The sequence below is a fragment of the Chiloscyllium plagiosum genome, unplaced genomic scaffold (genome assembly GCF_037043375.1).
Source record: "Chiloscyllium plagiosum isolate Xiang-an unplaced genomic scaffold, Cpla_swu_hap1 HiC_scaffold_4, whole genome shotgun sequence".
In the NCBI taxonomy this organism is placed as follows: domain Eukaryota; kingdom Metazoa; phylum Chordata; class Chondrichthyes; order Orectolobiformes; family Hemiscylliidae; genus Chiloscyllium; species Chiloscyllium plagiosum.
Window position 1 is genome coordinate 117,050,051 of NW_028270142.1, and position 22,459 is coordinate 117,072,509.

General features: G+C 40.7%; 1 protein-coding gene across 4 annotated transcripts in view; it reads left to right on the forward strand.

Moving 5' to 3' along the window:
• Positions 1-660: 660 nt before the first annotated feature.
• phf20l1 (PHD finger protein 20 like 1) overlaps positions 661-22,459 on the forward strand; it is a 131,516-nt gene continuing 109,717 nt past the window's right edge. For 2 of the 4 annotated variants that reach the window (XM_043687888.2, XM_043687889.2), the window contains exons 1-6: positions 662-840; positions 4,734-4,824; positions 8,887-9,010; positions 14,378-14,549; positions 15,509-15,593; positions 21,875-21,963. In XM_043687888.2, coding sequence (XP_043543823.2) covers positions 8,928-9,010; positions 14,378-14,549; positions 15,509-15,593; positions 21,875-21,963 — 429 coding nt within the window. In that variant the 5' untranslated portion in view covers positions 662-840; positions 4,734-4,824; positions 8,887-8,927. Of the gene's footprint in view, positions 841-2,034; positions 2,153-4,733; positions 4,825-8,886; positions 9,011-14,377; positions 14,550-15,508; positions 15,594-21,874; positions 21,964-22,459 lie in introns of those variants that run through there. The other 2 variants (XM_043687886.2, XM_043687887.2) reach the window with 2 other exon arrangements.

Consider the following 22,459-nt stretch of genomic DNA (forward strand, 5'->3'; position numbering starts at 1 on the left):
CAGGCAGGGTTGTACAGAAAAGTCACCATTGGCATTAGCAAACCACAGGGCTGTTCTCTTGATAGAGAGAGATGACTGGTGGTGCTTTAAACTGAAGGTCACTGCACCTCTGGTGAGGGCAAAGGCTAAGTAGGAGAGAGGCCTTAATGGGAAATTGATCCTCTGCTGTTAGCATCACTTAGATTAGATTCCCTATAGTGTGGAAACAGGACATCTGGCCCAACCAGTCCATACCAACCCTGCAAACAGTAACCCACCCAGACCCATTCCCCTATATTTACCTCAGACTAATGGACCTAATACTATGGGCAATTTAGTATTGACAATTCACCTGATCTGCACATCTTTGCATTGCAAAGTAGCCGTCCAGAGACTGAGCTGACCGACGCCCCTCCCTCTGGGAGGCATTGACAGTCCAGGTCAATGACCCCTCATCGACCTCCTCTCCTGAACCAAGGTGTCTCCTCCCCCACCCAGGCCCCGCCCCGCCTCGCCAGACGGACAGGAGCGCGGGGCGTGTGCGCTGACGTCACGCCCGGGCGTACATAGTACGTAGTGCGTCAGTGTTGACGTCGCGGTGTTTTGAAAGGAGGAAGAGAGGAAAAAAAAAGGAGTCGGGGCGGCAGCGGCGAGGAGCTTGGGGGTGGGGGGAGGGGACGGTAACAGCAGCAACAGGAGCCTCGGCGGCAGCGGGCGGTTTATGGGCTGTTGCAGCCATCGCCAGGCCCCCGCTCCGAGTGTCAGAAAACCCTGTTCGGAGGCAGTCAGGAGCGGTGCTTGGGCCTCGGTCCCGGGAGCTGTGTGAGCAGGAGAGGCCGAGCGGAATATGAGGGAGGGAAGGTAAGGTGGGTGGGTGAGGGAGGGAAGGCTGGGCTGGGCCTCACGCAGCCTGGCTCCAGCCTCTTGAGTGGGAGAAGCGGGGGGGGGGGACACTACTCGCCCCCCCCCCCCCGCAGCTTGACTCACGGGTTCTACCTTCACAGAAATGAGATACGTTTTAACAAGCAACCATTAGGTGATTGTGCGACCTGTCATGTGCAGAATATGTTGACCAATATAAGTCTGTGCTCAAAATCATAAAGGTTGTTAGGTATGATACAAACGTGATAAAAATCATAAAACGAGATTTTAAGTACATTACAGTGGGGAGCATTTGGCTGCTCCCACGAAAGCAGCATAAGTCTGAAATACTATTTATGTATACATTTAAAATTGTGCAAGGTACTTTACTTTAGTGAATATTGATATAGCATGTATTCCAAAAGTGCCAATAATGCAAAAATTATGTTAATGCAAAAAAGTGGACAAAAAATTTTGAGGGAAAGCTAATAGTTGATAATGGATATCCTGAAAATTGCAAAGAAACACTAAATATGTGTATAAAAATATGCGTTAATGTAAAAAAGAATAGCTCTGCCAACAGGTCTCTCATGGAATTGAATTCACTCTGTCATTGGCTACACAGAGTTGGCCGAAACAGTGCTTTCTGATGGGTTGTGATTTCACGTGCAGAGTATGTGGTTGGTGGTGAGCTGCACAACTGGGCCTTAATATGCAAGGAAAAATGAATCAACAGAATAATTCTGCCACCAAAGTATTGCTTTAGTGTTAAATGTGTAATTTAATATATAGTGTATGGAATAAACTGCCAAAGGAAGTGGTACATTTGCAACATTTAAAAGGCATTTGGATGGGTATATAAATAGGAAGGGTTTGGAGGGATATGGACCGGGTCCTGGCAGGTGAGACTAGATTGGATTGGGATATCTGGTCGGCATGGACGGGTTGGACCGAAGGGTCCGTTTTCTGCTGTGCTTCTCTATAACTCTATGCTTATATTTAAATGAGCCAGAAGGGTTTTTAACCACTTTGACACTTTACAAATGTGACAGATCGTATGCATGTTTGACTCTCTGGCTAATATTCCCACACAAAAACACACGAGGCTTTTACTAATACAGATGTACATAAATTGGGGCAATAAATGCATAGTTAAATGGGTTTTTAAAGAACTTTTTTGTGGACTTTTTTTTAATGAGCTAAATTGAATAAAAACAAGGCTAGAGAAAGCCAGCAAGTGTCGGATTATCTGTGGAGAGAGAAAAACATTTAATGTTTGAGTGCAGTATGACGTTGCAGCAAGAGTTCAGAAGTGAGTTGCTTGTCTCATTTCGTTCATAATGTAACTGTGTTGGCATCTGTTAAAGCATATAGATATGGTAGAGAGTGAATTGGTATGTGTGGATGGTTATTTTCCTGTGAGGCATTTGTGTGATTATATCTTGAAACTGTTTTCTACACATTTCCATAAACGTCTAATAATTTCATTAGTGGATATTTTTTCAAGTTTAAATCTGGACAGTCAGTCCCAGAAAAGGGGAGGGCAACAAGAAACAAAGCATCACAGCAAATCCAGTAATGTTCTTGTGGTTGAAGAGCATGGAAGCCAAATGTAATGCCACTGCTAAAACTTAACCATCAATTACTTGTTCAAGAACAAGGGTAGAACCTGGGACTTTCCTGATCTGAAAGAAATGGATGACTTATTTACAAGATGAGACACAAGATTTTCTTTGGAACTGCTGTAGTAATTTCCCTCAACAGTGGTAAAATGGGTTGTTTTCTGAGGTATGGTGACCCTCATGTTAAATCACCACCTGTCGTACCTCTCTAATGAGAGAGAGCAGCTCCGTGGTCTGGGAAAGACTTTGGCAACACGTGCATGCGTCTGCACTACAGCGTTACTTACTCTGTATTGTGAAATACAGTCCATCTTACTCCCAATCTAATCTCTGTCCTCGGTCTCTTGTTGTTCCAGTTAAGCATGATGTCTTGGACATTTTATGCTAAACAGTTGGAGCAGGTGGGACTTGAATCCCCAATGTTCTGGTCCATAGGTAGGAACACTTTCACTACGCCCAAGAACCCTAAGTCTGAATCAGTTGTTTTAATCAACTTGTTTGCACATGTTTTGATGTATGTCACAGGAGCTTGAACCTGGACAAAGAGCCCTAAACACAGTTTTCTTTATGTGCAGTCACACAGGGATCAGCAAATTATGTTGTTGATTACAGATATTTTTAATCAACCTATTTGGGCATGTTACCCATGTATGGGGTGGGTGGAACTTGAATCCAGGCCCTCTGGTGCAAAGATGAATCTGCTACCACTGCACCACAGAAGTCCTAAACCTGATGTATAATTAAGAAAAAAACTCCATCTTTTAATTGGGCAAGTATTAAATTCAACAATGATCAGATTATAATCTTGAACTTGGTTTTTCTAGATGGCAGTTGCTTTGTTATCCTCGCTTACCCTTGGTCTAGACCCATCTTTATTTCTTTACTGTGTGATACTCTTTTGCTTTGCATCGTCACCTATTTTGTGGGTTTTTGTTTTAAGCACTCTTATCTTGTACATTAGGCTTTCTTCATCATCTCTGTCCTTGGCTACAGTCTAGTGTATTCCACGCATAATTCAGTGGTGGCTTACAGGTATGGCCAGTAATTAGTAAGGCAAATTAAATATTGATGTATTAGCAAGAGGATGGGTACAATGTGGGGGTGGGGGGGAAGAAGAGAGAGAGGGGAGAACGTCTTATTTCCTGCAACTTTACAGTATATTTGTGAGACAGTTCCTACTGTACTGCATAAAGCTTTGGTCTCCCTTATTTAAAGATGTGCACACACTAGGAAGACTGTTCCTGTAGAACAGTGATAGTGTCCTTGCCTCTGAACCAGAAGGCTTTGTTCAAGTCCCATCTGCTCCAAAGGTTTCTCGTAGCACGACCGAACAGTTGATTAAAAATATCCACACTTACACTGGTGTTTCACAGCATATTTACGAGATTGCCTCCTAAGATGGTGGAGTGCCTTATGACAAAGGATTGGACTGGTATGGACTTCCTCATTAGAATTTGGAAGAAAAGATGATTGAAACACAAGATTTTATGGGATCTTAGCAGGGTAAATACTGAAAGAAGGCATTCCTTTGTTGAGTGTAGAAAGGTTATTTTTAAGGCAGAAAATGTGTTGCTGGAAAAGCGCAGCAGGTCAGGCAGCATCCAAGGAACAGGAGAATTGACGTTTCGGGCATAAGCCCTTCTTCAGGAACCTTTTCTTGAGGTCAATGAATTATCAGCATCTGTTGCCCTGTTTGCTTTGTGGTGGTGGTGAACTGTGTGAAAAGACACTGGAACCGATGCAGTCGAACCAGTGTACATGCATCCACTTTGACTTTATTGTAGCAGTTTGGCACATTTGAGTGTCTTGCTAACCCATTTCACGGTGTGAACCTGGAGACCACAACATGGAAGGATGGCTGAAGCCCTACCGAGAAGAAATGACAGTGTGATAGTTTTATTACATTGACTTTTAATGCCATAGATCCTAAGAATTATATCCCACTTGCTGTCGTGGGACTTGAACTCATGTCCTGAAATGATTAGTGTGGTTTTCTGGATTACCATTCCAGTGACATTACCATAGCACCACCACATTTTGGTGGGGTATATCTGATAGCTTTTCCTATTCTTTCTTTCTTGTGCATTTCATGACTTCTGTTATGGAAAAACTTCGATGAAATAGTGTGTGCATGATTCAGGTGTATTATGTTGAAATTGCGACACTGCTGCAAATTATTGCTATTTTCAGTGGGCAGTACAAATATTAATGCTTAATAAATTGATTATGATAAGTATGGAGTCCCATTGTAATGAATCAATTCTTTTGTAGGGATGTCTTTCGATGTAATCAACTTTCGCTGCTGCATTGATGTATGATGGAGAAAAATATTGTTCAATAGGAAATGAAGATAGAGGTACTGGTGAGTACAGTGGCCATCTTATTTGTTCAAAGGACATGGAATCTTCAGTATGGTTATTTTGTTCACCTATGTCTTGAAATGCTCCTTAATTGACATTCCTAAATTCTTCCCCATATGTGTTTAATACATATAGTTGATCAGGTTCTTCCTTTATTAGTGTCCTGCACTGTGTCTGATGCTTTTGCTCTGCCTTTGTTCTCAAGCTTTCTTCGTTTCACCCTTCTTTTACCTTGCCTTGCTGCTCAATTCTTGGAAAAAAGTGGAAGCTACTTGATCGAGTTTTTTGAAGAAGTAACAAAGAAGATTGATGAGGGCAGAGCAGTAGATGTGATCTATATGGACTTCAGTAAGGCGTTCGACAAGGTTCCCCATGGGAGACTGATAAGCAAGGTTAGATCTCATGGAATACAGAGAGAACTAGCCATTTGGATACAGAACTGGCTCAAAGGTAGAAGACGGGTGGTGGTGGAGGGTTGTTTTTCAGACTGGAGGTCTGTGACCAGTGGAGTGCCACAAGAATTGGTGCTGGGCCCTCTACTTTTTGTCATTTACATAAATGATTTGGATGCGAGCATAAGAGGTACAGTAAGTAAGTTTGCAGATGAGACCAAAATTGGAGATGTAGTGGACAGCGAAGAGGGTTACCTCCGATTACAACAGGATCTGGACCAGATGGGCCAATGGGCTGAGAAGTGGCAGATGGAGTTTAATTCAGATAAATGTGAGGTGCTGCATTTTGGGAAAGCAAATCTTCGCAGAACTTATACACATAATGGTAAGGTCCTATGGAGTGCTGCTGAACAAAGAGACCTTGGAGTGCAGGTTCATAGGTCCTTGAAAGTGGAGTCGCAGATAGATAGGATAGTGAAGAAGGCGTTTGGTATGCTTTCCTTTATGGGTCAGAGTATTGAGTACAGGAGTTGGGAGGTCATGTTGCGGCTGTACAGGACATTAGTCAGGCCACTGTTGGAATATTGCGTGCAATTCTGGTCTCCTTCCTATCGGAAAGATGTTGTGAAACTTGAAAGGGTTCAGAAAAGATTTACAAGGATGTTGCCAGGGTTGGAGGATCTGAGCTACAGGAACAGGCTGAACAGGCTGTGTCTGTTTTCCCTGGAGCGACGGAGGCAGAGGTGTGACCTTATAGAGGTTTACAAAATTGAGGGGCATGGATAGGATAAATAGGCAAAATCTTTTCCCTGGGGTCAGGGAGTCCAGAACTAGAGGGCACAGGTTTAGGGTGAGAGGGGAAAGATATAAAAGAAACCTAAGGGGCAACTTTTTCACGCAGAGGGTGGTATGTGTATGGAATGAGCTGCCAGAGGATGTGATGGAGGCTGGTACAATTGCAACATTTAAGAGGCATTTGGATGGGTATATGAATAGGAAGGGTTTGGAGGGATATGGGCCAGGTGCTGGCAGATGGGACTATATTCGGTTGGGATATCTGGTTGGCATGGACGGGTTGGACCGAAGTGTCTGTTTTCATGCTGTACATCTCTATGACTCTATACTGGACTGTGGGGAAGAATATGATCATGTTAATGCGTTGTTAACTATCTACAACAGCCATGGGTTGAATGGCCCGCCTCAAAAAACCCTCTATTAATCTTGTGGGTAATCAATTTGCTGCTTTGACACTATTGGCAGAAAATATTACAATTTAGGCTTTATTTACGGTAAGCTGTTATGGGGTATAAACTGGAAGGTATAGAGACATAAGAACAAATGTTATCGGGAAACCAACACTTCTGTAACTGTCTCACTATCACGATGCTGGAAGTTCAGATTTTTAGAGTTGTCTTTAACCACACAACATCAGAAAGCAAATTCAGAAATAGTACAGAAAGAATTAACACCAAGAGCCAGTTCCAATATTTTGTGGATTTCCCTGTTTTTTCAATTGCCGTATTAAACAATGCAAAAGTAAGAGTAAATAACTTGCACGTTTGCATTATTTTAAATTTTAGATCTTTCGCTTTGAACAATATTATTGAGAAAATGTTAAATTTAGATTTTACGATATATATACTGATATAATGTTCAGAAACAGTGTTTAAAGGTTGTAGGTTCAAGTTGCACTCCAGGGACTTGAACACAATCTAAATTATACCTTTGGAGCAGCAGAATTCGCCTTGGTGTCCTGACCAAGATTTGTGTCTCAACCAGCAAATTTCCTGGCTACGAACATGTTCCTTTTTGTGGAAATGTTTAGTGCACACATTATCTGATGTGTTTTCTACGTGCGAACAAAGAGCAGCATTAAAAGTACTTCATTGACTATAAAGCACTGTGGGCCATTTTGAAGTTGTAAAATGCTCTGTATTTTAAAATAAAGCTGTGGGAGATCATCCAGATGTAATATCTGTTGTGGGGAAATTCCTAGAAATTACAAAATGGATAAAAAGTGGTGGATATGGGTATATTAAAACATTTTAAAGAGTTTTGAATAAATACGTGAATAGAAAAGGTTTGGAGGGATTTGGCCAGGAACAAGCAGGTGGGACTAGTTTATTTTGGGATTATGTTTGGCATGGACAGGTTGGACCAAAGAGTCTGTTTTGTGCTGTATGACTGTGAAGCAAGTATGAACTCATCAGAGAATCAGCTTTGATTTGTATTAGATAAATCTTGACAACCCAACTGAGTTGAATTTCCTGATCTGATCACAACATGGTAGAAAAGGGAATGTCTATTGACTTTTTTGGTGTGGATTTTGCAAAGGCATTTGGTAAAGTTCCACCTCAGGAAACATAACAAAAATGAAACCGGTGGCTAGATCTTAACATTTTTATGACAGAAATTTGTTAGCAGATAGGTGACTGAGTATGGTTAATGGTTATGTACTGACATAATAACTTATTGAATCCTTTGGGATCTAAACTGGCCTCTCAACTTTCCACAATGTTTATTTCTAATGACTGAGATATTAAGAGTGACATCAAAGTTTGTTGATGAAACAAATTTAATGTGGCACGTTAAGTAACATGGGAACAGAAACTTGTATAAAGATGTTGATGTGACTGGGCAAAACTGGCAAATGGAATTCAGTGTTGTCATTTATGAGGCCATTCACATTGGGGCTGAAAAAGATAGGTCAGGGTTTTTTTTAATAGTGAGAATATATGAATTTTTTTTAAAGAGAAAAATGTGTTTTAGGGGTCCATTTTCAGATATGGCTTAACCCACTGTACAGGTAGAGAAAAATAACTTCAAAGGTTAGTGATAAGTTAGACTACTTTATATATTTTGTAGAGAAAATGTTATACAGGGAGTATAGTTTAAAGGTCAAAGTTGTGCAGCAGTTTGACAGAAACTTGGGAGACCATCTCTATTGTCCTCTGGTTGTACGCACAAACTTTGGAAAGGACATCTAGATGTTGAAAGAGGTGCAGTGAAAATTACCATAGTAACACAGTTTAGGACATTACATTATGAGGGCATGGCCACTCAGTCTGTCTCTTACTTGCTCACTTCCTTGCTCTGCTGACTTTCTCTTGCCTGTGTGCCGAGTTCAGTTCATTTAGATTCCTTTTTCTATCTACTTCACAGCTGTCATTCCTTAAGCCATATATTTCCCTTCTGCCCATCCACTGTAGCCTGTTAACATTTTGAGGTTTTCACTTGTCTCACCTGACCTTTGGTAAAGTCTTTGTCTCGCTGTCTGAAAAATCTTCCTGAAACTTGTCACCATTTTGTTTATTGCACATTTTTGGTCAGGATTTTGATCACCAGTTCCAATCCTTTCCCCCAAGGCTTGGCAACTGGCTATTTATAAACTGTCGTTTTGCCCTTTCCATTAGCAATTACTGCTACAGTATCCTCATACTTTCGATATTATGTAGTCCTGCCCACATGGGTGATGCACTTTGTTTAGTTATGTGTGATTTGCACATGTTGCACTTTCATGGTTCATCTCTCTTTTACTTGCTAACTCATTCCCTTCCTTTCACATCATGCTAGCTGCCATCAAGTATTCACAGCTTTCATCAGCTTTAGCTCTGTTTCAAGGAAAAGGAAATTAACTAATGAACTTATGAATTTTTTTCTTGATTTTCTTAGGCAACAGAAAAGGGTGATTAATAAAAGGAGGAGAGATAAGAATGAGCAGAAATCCCCCAAGTCGGCCAGGAATTGTATTTGCGGTGGGAGCTCGTTTGGAGGCCCAGGATTATCTGCAAAAATGGTAAGTGTCCAAATATGAACTTTATGAAAGAAAAAGAATGTAATCAAGTCCAGAAAACTGAATTGAAATTTTCCTCTCTGTGAGGATCCTTTTGATTCTGAATCCTCTGCATTGTTTGGCATTCATTCTTCAAGGCCAAGAGATGGGTTGTGAGAAACTGCATTAGGAACATGATGTTGATGTTTTGATGTTGAGACTTAAGAGAACAGAGTAAAAGTTTTTCAAATATTTCTTAAAGGAATGAGAGATTTGCTGGCTAAGCCAGTGTTTCTTGCCCATCTGTAAATGCCCTAGAATGTCCTCCACTTCTGCACGGTGGCTCAGTGGTTAGCAATGCTGCTTCTCAGCACGAGGGTCCCAGGTTTGATTCATGACTGTCTGTGTGAAGTTTGCACATTCTCCCAGTGTCTGCGTGGGTTTCCTCCAGGTGCTCTGGTTTCCTCCCACAGTCCAAAGATGTGCAGGTCAGGTGAATTGTCCATGCTGAATTGCCCATAGTGCTAGGTGCATTAGTCAGAGGGAAATGGGTCTGGGTGGGTTACTCTTCGGAGGGTCGGTGTGGACTGGTTGGGCCAAAGGACCTGTTTCCACACTGTAGGGAATCTAATCTAATCTTCTTGAAGGTGAGCTGTCATCTTTAGTTGTTGCAGTCCTTTGGGTATAAGGACAATCATGAGCTGTCCGGAAGGAAATTTCGGGATTTTGACCCAGTAACAGTGAATGAGTTCATAACGTCAGGATGTTCTTGGCTTGATGTGATGACTTGGAGGAGAACTTGCAGATGCGGTGTTTCCATGCATCTGCTGCCTCCCTTCTAGGTAGATGTTGTGGGTTTGGAAGAGAGTGCCATAAATCTTGTAAATGCTGCATGCAGCTGCCACTGCATGTTGGTGGTGAATTGAACGTGGCAGATGGGGTTCCAGTCAACCAGACTGCTTTGTCCTGGGTGGTATTAAAGTAATTGAGTATTATAGGAGCTGTAGTCATTCAGAATAGTGGAGAGTTTGGCTTCTGTAAAAGATGGATAGGCACTCTGGAGATGTGAGGTGAATTATTCATTGCGGCACTCCTAACCTCTGATCTGCTCTTCTAGCTACAACACAGATATGGCTTATCCAGTTTGTTTCTGGTAAATTGTAACCCCCAGGGTATTGATAGTGAGGCACTCAGTCATGGCAGTGTAATTGAATGTCAAATAGCGATAGTTAGATTCTCTTGTAGGAGGTGGTCATTGTCTGATATTTGTGTAACACAAGTGCTTCTTGCCACTTATCAGCCCAGGCCTGGATGCTGTCCAGATCTTGTTCCATATGGGTATAGACTGCTTCAGTGCCTAAAGGGCGACTAATGATGTTGAACATTGTGCAGTCATCAGCAATCATCCCCACTTCTGACCTTTACCATGGAGGGAAGATTAACTGTGCATCATATGCTGAGGTTGACATGCAACATTCAAAATGAAAAGGGTACTATTCTCTAGTGCCAATTTCCCTCACTTGGATTAACAGGTAAAAAATATTTACAGAACTAAATTCCTCCTACCTATGCCTTGGGTAAGAAACAGCATGTGCACTGTTACTGTTTGAGCAAACAAAATCAATGAACTGCAGTCAAGCATGTGGCTTATGTCCTTTGAGAATCAGTGTCTACATTAGTACAGAGATCATACTGTACTTCATCAGATTAAGAATGATGAGTAAGTTGATAATTCATGAAAGTTAGAAGCAAGACCAAGCTGAAGTACTTGCCAGCTGTTTGCCTCATAAATTCAAACATCTTTGGTATAATTCGAAATTCACCTTCGGTATTACAAGATGGTCATTTTTGCTTATCTCTGGTTGTCCTTGAGAAGGTGATAATGAGCCTCTTTGTGAGGATGCTCCCACATGTTGTTAAGTGGTGGGTTCCAGGATTTCATCCAGGAATTCATCCAGGAACAAAGATATGACATATATCCAAATTTTATTGTTGTGTGACTTGGTGAGTAAGTTGGAATTATAGTACTCCCATGCAACTACTGGCTGAGCCTAGACAGTGATAGTCATTGGTTTTGGAGATGATTCATTCCACATGCCGTCAGGAATTGGCTGAAGACATTGGATGCAAGTTGTTCTTCTAAAACATGATGATTGTGTTCTTGTGCAACCCTGCATTACAGAAAAATTGTCCTTTAGAAGTAGCAATACTTTAGAAATAGAGTTTAAAGTGTTGGCAATGTAATCGCGTTATAGCCACTACACATTTTAAAAATTTGCTGTTTAGAAACAGTGTCCCCAATTCATCAATCGAGTTAGTGAGTTTGTGTTAACGAAATGCGTGTTATAGCAGAACGATCTGTACTGGGAAAGCTGTGCCCACTGAGAACTTTCACGGTACTGAAGATTTGTGCTCTGGAACTAGCTGTGCCCTGGTTAAACTGTTCTAGTATTGCTATATTATTGGCATGGATCCAGTAATGTGAAAAAGTGTGCAGCCATGACCAGTTTATAAAAGGACAAATTTTGACCCAGTCAATTACTGCCCCAACAGTACTCTTAATCATCAACAGAATAATGGAAGAGATTGTTGACAATACTATTAAGTGGATCTTGCTCGGTAATAGCTGGGTCACTGCTCAGTTCAAGTTTAATCAGGGCCACTCAGCTCCAGACCTCATTAAAGCCTTGTTCCAAAGAGCTGAATTCCAGAGGTGAGGTGAGAGTGACTGTCTTTAACATTATGGTCATATTTGCCGACTGTAGCATCAAAGAACTAAAGAAAACCTGAAGTTACTAGAAATTGCCAAGAGTGAAGAATTATGCTGCCTCAAACCTCTCATGCGGCTGCTCTTGGCATACAGGGACTCGGCAGTGCAGCTTAGAATTACTGAGGAATCTTTACTGGTTGCTGTTGTACTTAGCACAAAGGAAGGTGGTTGAGGTTTTTGGAAGACTGTTGTCTCATGACGTCTCTGTTCGAGTTCCCCAGTGCAGTGCCCTGGGCATAATCATCAGCTGCTTCATTGGTCAGAGGTGGGGATGTATTCTGATGTCTGTGCAGATCAAAGGTCTGTGCAGCTGCGTAAAAAGGCAAAAAATTGAGGGAATGTAGCTCCTCATTCCCAGCAATCTCCAATGATGTCCAGTCGCAAATTTCTGTGTTGTCTGTAAGTATGCGATAACAGTTTTGATTGTAGTGCTTTTAAAGATGCTGAGGAAATAATGTACGGTCTGAGGCTTTTCGTGTTTTTTTGGAAGGGACTGACTTCATGTTGGTGGATGTGGATTTTTGGAGTACTCATTATTTATGTGTGGAGACCACTGCAATATTTAACGGGCTGTTTAACTATAAAAGTTGGAGGGGCATTAAATAATGAGGATAGCCTTATAATACAGGATGGATTGATCAGAGTGGCTGATCAGTGGCAACTGGAATTCCATCTCCAAGTGTGAGACAGTCCACTTAGACAGACAAACAGGGAAAGGGGATACATAATAGATGCTGCTACTCTATTGAAGCATTGAGCATCAAATGAACCTTGTTATACATGTCCACTGATCCCTTCGGATAGCTGAATGGATAGATAAGGTGGTTAAGAGAGCATTTGGGATATTTGCCTTTATTAAGTGAGTCATAGAGTTTAAGAGCAGGTAGGTTATGTTGGAACTGTTTGAGGAGAAAGTGAGGTCTGCAGATGCTGGAGATCAGAGTTGAAAATGTGTTGCTGGAAAAGCGCAGCAGGTCAGGCAACATCCAGGGAACAGGAGAATCGACGTTTTGGGCATAAGCCCTTCTTCAGGAATGAGGAAAGTTTGTCCAGGCTAAGATAAAAGGTAGGGAGGAGGGACTTGTGGGAGGGGCGTCGGAAATGTGATAGGTGGAAAGAGGTCAAGGTGAGGGTGATAGGTCAGACTGGGGTGGGGGCGGAGAGGTCAGGAAGAAGATTGCAGGTTAGGAAGGCGGTGCTGAATTCGATGGATTTGACTGAGACAAGGTGGGGGGAGGGGGAATGAGGAAACTGGTGAAATCCGAGTTCATCCCTTGTGGTTGGAGGGTTCCTAGGCGGAAGATGAGGCACTCTTCCTCCAGCCGTCGTTTTGTTGTGGTCTGGCGATGGAGGCGTCCAAAGACCTGCATATCCTTGGTGGAGTGGGAGGGGGAGTTGAAGTGTATATAACATTGGTTATGTCACGAGAGACTATTCTGTGCCATCCTGAATCCATGTTATAGGAGGGATGTAATTGCACTGGAAAAGGTGCAGAGGACATTTACCAGGATGTTGCCTGGACTGGAAAGTATTAATTATGAAGAGATTGGATAGACTGGTTGTCCTTTGAGTAGATGAGACTGAGGAAATGATTTGAGATGTATAAAACCTAGTGGCATGGTCAAGAGGGACTTTTTCACCTGGTAGAGGAATCAATGAGTGGAAGCGTAGATTTAGGGTAAGGGTGAGGGGATGTGAGGAAAATATTTTTCACTGAGGATGATGAAAATCTGAAACTTGCTGCCTTATAAGGATGATCGAGGCAGAAGCCCTCAACATTTAAGACTTATTTCGATATTCACTCATGATGCAGAGGCATACAAGACTATGACCAAGATCTGGAAAATGGGATTAGAATAGTGAGGTGGTTATTTTTGACTGTCACAGACTTGATGGGCTAAAGGGCTTTTTCCTGTGCTGTAGACTTCTATACCTATGACTAATATGTATACTATAAGTTTACTAATCCTTAGTAGAGCTCAATTAGGTCAATACTGACACTAACTTGATATGGCAAAGCAGTCAATCTGACCACATACAGTACTACTCCTAATTGATGCATTTACACATTAGTCTGTTGATGGTGTTTGATTTAAAGGTATATGGTTAACTTGTGATTTTCAAAAAAATATTCTTTGTGATGTGGGTGCCTCTGGCATTTGTTGCCATCCTGAGCTGTTCTTGAACAAAGTGATTTGATAGGCTGTTTCAGAGGGCAGCTAAGTATCAGCTGCATTACTGTAGGTCTGCAGTCACATATAGGCCAGGCCATCTAAAGAATTAATTCCCTCAAGGACAGTAGTGAATCAGAAGGGTTTTTATGACAACAAACATTTCATGGTCAATGTTACTGAGACTGGCTTTCAATTCCATAGTTAGGTATTACTTCAGTTTTAGTTGATTATCGCTGAACTAGCAATCCAGAAGTACAGATTCAAATTGAACAAACTGCCATCACTGGATTACTTATCCAGTGACAATGCCACTATGTCACCATCTTCTCTCCAGTTTAGAACTATAATATCTATTGGAAATAGATTATTAAATAAATCAGTATTGTATTGGCTCAATTCATGCTTAATGAATTATTGTCATCACTTTCCTTTTTCTCTCATCTGGAGGTATACATCACGAATTGAAAAGATTGACTATGAGGAGGGAAAAATGCTGATCCACTTTGAGAGATGGAGCCATCGGTATGATGAATGGATTTACTGGGATAGTCATCGCCTACGACCACTGGAGGGACAGTCAGTACGAAAAGATGTACTCAAAGATGATGAAGAGATTACAGTAAGTGAAGATTTTGAGACTGGCAGTATTTGCTAGAAACTGATCTCTTCCAAAAGTACTTTTTGTTATTAACATTTTGGGGGAAAGAGCTCTTAGTGCAGCTTGTTACTTTTATTTATCTTGCAAGTCGCTTCTTCCCATTTCTTCCTGTGCTGTACTCCAAGTGGCTTGGTGCTACATGTACAGGTCAACAAAAAAAAACCTGGAAATGCCATACAGTGGAACTCTCTACTGATGGCCAGAGACGTGAACACATCTTTAAAAGATATTCCCAAGTGTTGTGTTCCTTCCCTCCATTTCATTTAATGGGGAAGTATGAGGAAATGGATTTCACTTTGAAAGAGAAGGCGTAAAATAATCTTAGACGCTCTGTCTTCACCCATTCCCCTTTAATCTATCTTTCACCGCATCAACCTCTCTGTTGTCTTTCTCATGTCCTCCCCTCTCTGACTCTCCCTCTCCTCCACTACCTTAGGTCTCTCTCCCACCCCTCCACCACCCCAACCTGTCTCTTCCACCTTCTCTTCCCCACCAATGTTCCTCTGCCCTGCCCTGCTCTCCCCACCCTGCATGTGTCCCCTTCCCTTCCTTTCTTGTTTGGTTTGGGGAAATTATGTGTAGTGTGTGCCTGCTTTTCCCTACCAAAGCGTCTTATTTTTTAGTTTGTAGGTTACTCCTTCTGCCTGTCTTTTAAACCAGAGTGGTCTGATTAACGAAGGCAATGTTGTATGATATTAAATAAGCATCACCTGATGTAGATTAGAAACAGAAAAGATTAGGAGCATTTGAAAATATGGTGTGATATGGCAAAGTCTGGAAAATGTTACCATAACTCTGGTAGTTATTTCTTTTTGAGAAAAATACATTACAAATGTTAACTAATTTCCTTTCTTTTTGGATTAAGTTTCAAATTAACTCATCAATTTCTGACTTGAGGGAGAAATGTTGTTTCTGTGCAGGACTTCAAAACTGGAGATGAAGTTCTTGCCCGCTGGACGGATTGTCGCTACTATCCTGCGAAGATTGAAGACATTAATGAGGAGGGCAAGTATAAGAAGTTTGTTTTCCTTGATTTCCTCTCCCTCTACAGCAGGTGTTACCATTCTCCACAAGCATATAAATGTTAAAAACCTGCTCTGTAGCATTCCTTTCTTGCAAGATGCTGATTTGCATTTTATACCTGAACATCCCATGTAACTTTTTCTTCCAATTCTATTATTAGTTTGGCTCAGTTGGCAGCTGTCTCACTCTCAACTGGAAAATTAAAAGTCAAGCCCCAATAATTGTGGCTTTGGTCTGTGATATAGGCTCATACATCAGTGAAGTATTCTCCGATTGCTGCAATGTCAGAAGACAATCAACTCATCAGCTCAGTTTTATTTTTACAGAAATTGGTGGGAATGCTTATTATAGTTAGCAGCAACTGGATAGAGAAACTGTTTAGGTTATAGTTGGTTACCTTTCAGTTCTGGGACAAATTAAAAATATAATTTCAAGAAAGTGGGCAGGAAAAATTTAATGTGTTTAATAGTGCAAGAATAAAGGCATTCATAATGTGGCGAGTGAAGAAATGAAAGCTGTCCAGAAAAGGTGTGAATGACAGGATTCTTGCCCCTCTTAACTCCAATTACTTTTGAACCACACCCACGTAGCGTACAATTCATTTTCATACCCCCAGTTGCAAGGCCTTCAGTTCTCTATTTATTAAAATGCCTTGACTCTGTTGCTTTCCTTTACTACAATGCCCTTGGTCCCTGCAAAGCCATTAGTTCTTTTTTCCTCTCCACTTTCCACTGTTTCAAGTATGGCTCTAATCTATGTTATCTCAAATTGAAGGCCTGCAGACTCTGCTACTTTTCCTCTGCAGCAAGCCACACCTCTGTCAGCCACCGCCCAACTTAACCTGGGACCTTCCCTTTTTAAGAATCCATCTCTCCTATGCCAACCCAGCTCAACTCTTCCATGCATCCACAACTTTAACTCATCCTTGTACATTGCTGTCCATTGAACTTCTCCTTCCAACTCCCATGCTCGCTTACATTATCAATGCTGTATTTGTCAACTTTTGGAGCTTGCTCCCCAATTGAATAATATCATGGCTGGCAATCCAACTCTGCATCTTATTCCTGCTTTAAGAACTATATCTAATATAACACTATTTTACAAAGGAAAGAAACATTCAAATGTAATTTTTGAGCTGTGAAGTGTGGCAATTTTAGACAATTCTTCGCATAGATAATCGTCTTCCAAAATTCTATACATTAGGAATGATTTTTGTAAATTCAAGCTAGCAAATAGCATACCACAAAATTAAGGAGGGAGCAAGAAAGTAAACAGGGAAGAACAGACCTGTTAGCCTTGCATCAGTGATAGCAGTTTCCTGACAATTTATAATAAAGGAAATGATAAATGGTAGCTTGAAAAATTGTGATTTGGCTTCTCTGGTTTGTTGACTTGGATGAGGGAAGCGAATGTGCTAATACCAAATTTACAGATGACACAAAAAAGGTGGGAAGTGGTGAGGATGACAGTCTGCAGAGAAATATGGACAGGCTAATTGAATGAACAAAAACTTGGCTGGTGGAATATAATGTGAAAATATGAGGTTATTCAATTTGACAGGAAGAATAGGGAGCAGAATATTATAAAATGTAGGAATACTGCAGAAAACTGCAGCTCAAAGGAACTTAGAGGCTATGCAGAAATGACAAAAAAGGTAGCACCCATGTTCAGTGAGGAATAGGGAAAATATGGAATGCTGCCCTTATTTCAAAGGAAATGGTGTATAAAAGTAGGGAGGTCTTGCTAAATTTATACAAGGCCACACCAGAATAACTGCAACAGTTTTAATCTCTAAGCAAAGAAATACTGGCATTAGAGGCAGTTCTGGAAATGTTCACTGGGTTGTCCTTGGGTAAGTAGAGATCTTCTGTAGGAGGGAGGTTGGGTCTGCACTGATTGGAGTTAAACTTTGGAGATAACCTTACTAAACTACAAGATTCTTAGGAGGCTTGACACATTAGATGCTGAGAGATTGCATCCCCTTGAGAAAGAGTCTAGAACCAGAGGGATTTTGATAAGGTCCATTCCATCAGAGGAGAAAGTGAGGTCTGCAGATGCTGAAGATCAGAGATGGAAATGTGTTGCTGGAAAAGCGCAGCAGGTCAGGCAGCATCTAGGGAACAGGAGAATCGACGTTTCGGGCATTAGCCCGAAGAAGGGCTAATGCCCGATTCTCCTGTTCCCTAGATGCTGCCTGACCTGCTGCGCTTTTCCAGCCACACATTTCCATCCCATTCCATCAGAAACTGTTTAGCAAAATTACCTCCTGTCCTAGCTGTCTTTGTTGGCAATGATTGTCCACCTAGGAAATTCCATGTTATTGGTCATGGTTTCTATGGGACCTTGCATAGCTGATGAGCCTGATCCAGGGGTTTCAGGAAGGTGTAATTGGAGTAAACTGGCCATTCCCGTGTTGGCAGGCTGTGACTAGTGTTTCAGCACCAATTATTCACTGTGTAGGTCAAAAATTTAAATGTGGGGACAGAATGTAATATTTCCAAACTTGTAGAGAATACGAAGCTCAATTGAGTGTGTGCCGTAAAGAGGATGTAAAGTGGCTTCATGCGGATTTGGACAACTTAAGATTGGATAGGACATGGAAATGGAATATAATGTGGAAAAACCATGACATTTTCCACTTTGGTAGTGGGGGGAACAGATTTGCAGAGCATTTCTTGTGATACTGGAAATTGTTGATGTACCAAGTGTTATGGATCAGATAACCCCCCCCGCCCCCTCAAAATATATGAAGGAGATAGCCCAGACACTAACTTTTCTTATTTTGAAAGGCAAGTTTAAGGCATTATATTCTGGATGCAGTATGATTAATGAACCTACTAGGCTTAAAACAAAACACACTGTATTTTTTTAGATTAGATTAGATTACTTAGTGTGGAAACAGGCCCTTCGGCCCAACAAGTCCACACCGCCCAGCCGAAGCACAACCCACCCATACCCCTACATTTACCCCTTACCTGACACTACGGGCAATTTAGCATGGCCAATTCACCTGACCTGCACATCTTTGGATCGTGGGAGGAAACCGGAGCACCCGGAGGAAACCCACGCAGACACTGGGAGAACGTGCAAACTCCACACAGTCAGTCGCCTGAGGCGGGAACTGAACCCGGGTCTCTGGCGCTGTGAGGCAGCAGTGCTAACCACTGTGCCACCGTGCCGCCCACTTGTATTCTTACAAGTTAAAATACAAACAAGAAGAATTTTAAAAATTAGCTTAACACAATAATCTATATTTGACTATCACTGATTTGCTGTTCCAAGATAATAACATCCCATAAATGCATCCTTGGCAAAGGCTAATTCAGTAAAATAGAATCTCCAGTTCAGAATGAAAGAATATCAAGAGCAAACTACAGAATATTTGAAGGGGTAGATTGGGTAGCTGCAGAAATGACATTTGCTCTGGTTACTTAATCTAAAGAGACGATTTAAAAATAAACAGGATGCCATTGAACACTCAGACTTTGTTTACTTGGTTTGTGAATGTGTGGATTTCTTTACCCCAGAGAGCTATTGAAGCTCAGTCTTTGAATATGTTAAAAGCTGTGATTATTGCGTTTGTTTGCTTGTGGTTTGAAGGGTTGTGGAGGTAACGTGGGTAAAAGGCATTGAAGTATTTGATCAACCACAATCATTGAATAGTAGAGTTGCTTGATGTATTGAATGGCCTAATCCTGTTCCTCTCTTCCTTTTTTTTTAAAACCAAAAACCTGCCAGCTGTCGATTTCCCTCTTTAAGTTTTTCTATCCATGCACAGAATGAATTTTTTCTTTACACCAAAGTAATGTGCAGTTTTTGATGCTGCTAGGGGAAATTAAAGAGATCAGTGTATAATATATCTTTTAAACATAACCTTGATGTTGTACAAAGGAGAAGAGCAATGCCCCAACTCAGTTCATAAGTTATTGCATTTAATGAGTTCAGATGTAAATTTACAAAGCTACTCTTTGAAAACTCAATTTCAACCGCTGCAGATATGACAGGTTTTTTTTTTATTTTTGTAAAATAGAATGATAGCTCATATATCAGTCATTTGACTGAGAAGTTGAATTGGTACTGATGGCTCGACAAGATAAGGATCTTTTTGTTTCAATTTGACAAATTTAAAATGCTGATGATATTTGTCTATTGAATTGGTAGAAAGTGGAGAAATTACAATTTTTTTTTGTGTTTTTACTGAAAAATGTGAATGGTGAGGACAATAGCTCATGCCAACAGGTGCAATCAGGCAAAGTGTCTGAAGTAATCACAACATCATGAAGAAACTTTGCAAACTTGGCAGTATCCATGGAAACAGGATTAATGATTTGAGTCTAATATCACTTTTGTTTTTGAGGAAGAGTCATATTGGACTCCACTTTAATTGTTTTGCTCTCTTCACTGGCACTGCCAAACCTGCTGAGTTTCTGCAGCATTTTCTGTGTTTGTTTCAAAATTCCAGCATTTGCAATATTTTTTAAAGTGTCTGAAGCTGGGGATGGGTTTAATCTTGTAAACTGGAAGATAGCGGTCAAAGTCACTATTATAAATGAAAGAGAATATTGAAGGGAAAACCTACATCTGGGAACTGGAGAAGAAAGAATAGAATCCCAGGAGGGACATTGACTTGAGATTGTTTTTGGAGGTGGTGCATTTATCCCATCTACAATTTTTCTTTATTTCACCTCTTTGTGTTCCCTGACTGCCCATTTGATGTTCAGTATGAATGATGTATACTTTTCTTCAATAAAGTATTAGGAAGATTGAAGTTGTTGTGTTTATCCTTGCAAAATTTGTACTTATTAAATTTCTGCATTTTTTTTCTAACTGTGCTGTCAAGCTGAACAAGAACTGTGTTCCTTATTTAACATTGATTTCAGTTTTCTACAATCCTATTTGCCCTTGATACAAAAATTCGTTGGTTACTTCTGTCTCTGTAATATTACCTACCTGTATTCCTATCAGAGCCTATTGGTTGTTGATCCATTCATTCATTCCTTTGTTAGCTGGAGATATTATGATTTTCAGTCTTTATGCCATCTTTCTAACCTTTTAACATTTGGAAACTTCAGCACATCCAAAACACTGTTGACAACCATGTCTTGCTGTGCTGCCAATGCCTCATGTTATATGTTGTACATGTGTTTAAATCCCTTTTTATCTATTTAACTACCTGCAGCAAAAAATTTCACTCAAGGAACTCTTGGATGGAGGGATTGCCAATGACAAAGTTAAATAGACCTTATTTGTATTCTGTGAAGTTTAGATGATTGCAAGACATTCTCATTGAAACATACATAATACTTAGAGATTGACAAGATAGGTGGATGAAAGATGTCCATCCTGGCTGGAGAGGTCCTCTACAACCAGAGGATATGAGCTTTGAATTAAGGGGCAGAATTAAGGACCATTTGGCTCTGAAATGAGTGGGAATTTCTTTACTCGTGATTAATCTTTAGATTTCTCTACCCTAGAGAGCTGTGGAGCCTCAATGAGTATATTCAGGACTGTAGTTGATAGATTTCTAAATATTAAATACAGGGTCGTGCAGGACCATGATTTTGAAGTAAAAGATCAGTCATTAGCTCATCGAATGATAGAAAAGGCTGAATGGCCTAATCATGCCGCTATTTTTCATGTTTTTAACTCTCTACTCCATTATACTAGAAGTTTCTTGTGTATGTTCTCTTTTCTCTTATTGCTGATTAACTTCAGCTGTCTAGACCCAGCTCTGGAATCCCTTTCCCTGCTTACTTAAAACTCACCTTTTTGAGCAATTATTTGGGCATCTGTGCTGTGTGCATCTCCTTTTTCTCAGCAGCAGTCTTTTTTCCCGTAAACCTCTGAAACACCGAGGTTTCACCTGAATGAACAATGCTTAAGTGACATCAACTTAAGAATCCACTGTCTTCTCCATTCAGTATGAGAGAATGATTGAAGCCAAGTGTTGTCTTCCTTTCTGGAGGGACTATTTCAACTTTTCTAAACCTTTGCACTTACAAAAAAGTGAGTGGGTTGCATTTTCACACTAACTGTGCAGGAGTATGTGGCTTTTGTAACCAACTAATAATCTGACCAGACTGTCTACAGTTGGAGTTTATGGTATGATCAAGAACCATGTGAACCAAGTAGCTATACAAAAGAATTCAAATTAAACCATTTTTGTGGTTTAACCAATGTCGATACAGTTGTTTCCTGATTTCCGTTTATCTTGCAATGTATTCTTCTAAATGATTGTAACTACCCTAATTGGCCCTTCACAGGTACTTACACAGTGCAGTTTTATGATGGAGTTATACGGTCTCTGAAGCGAATGCATATAAAATCGATGCCTGAAGATGCCAAAGGACAGGTAAATCCACAAGCAGTTTATTGCAAATAATTGTTTTTGCCATTGAAACGTGCTGTTGACATGGTACTAGCAGGCTATAACTGAGGAAGCCTATGCTTTATAGTTGTACTTCTCATTACAATACTTTTTCAAAGCTTTTATATATCGTATCTCACTGTTGGGCTCTAGTTTAGTTACCAGTTTCCCTTTTGTTCTTCGCCTAAATGATCATTGATAACAAAAGTCGCATAGAAACAGAGATTAAGCCTGACCCTGTACTTTGATATTCATATGCATAAATGCAAGATTGTGGATTATACATTGAACAAGAGGGGAGCACTGGCCAATTCACTAACTCCATTTTCCTACTCCAGACTAAAATCGTGGGCACTGAAGCTAATTATTGTACCTTTGCCATTGCCCTGAATACAGATTAATGTTTGAATTCAGTGTTTCCCCAGTGTGTTTGTTTTGATTACTCAATGGCCAAAACAAAATTGAAGGGAGTGGGAGTACA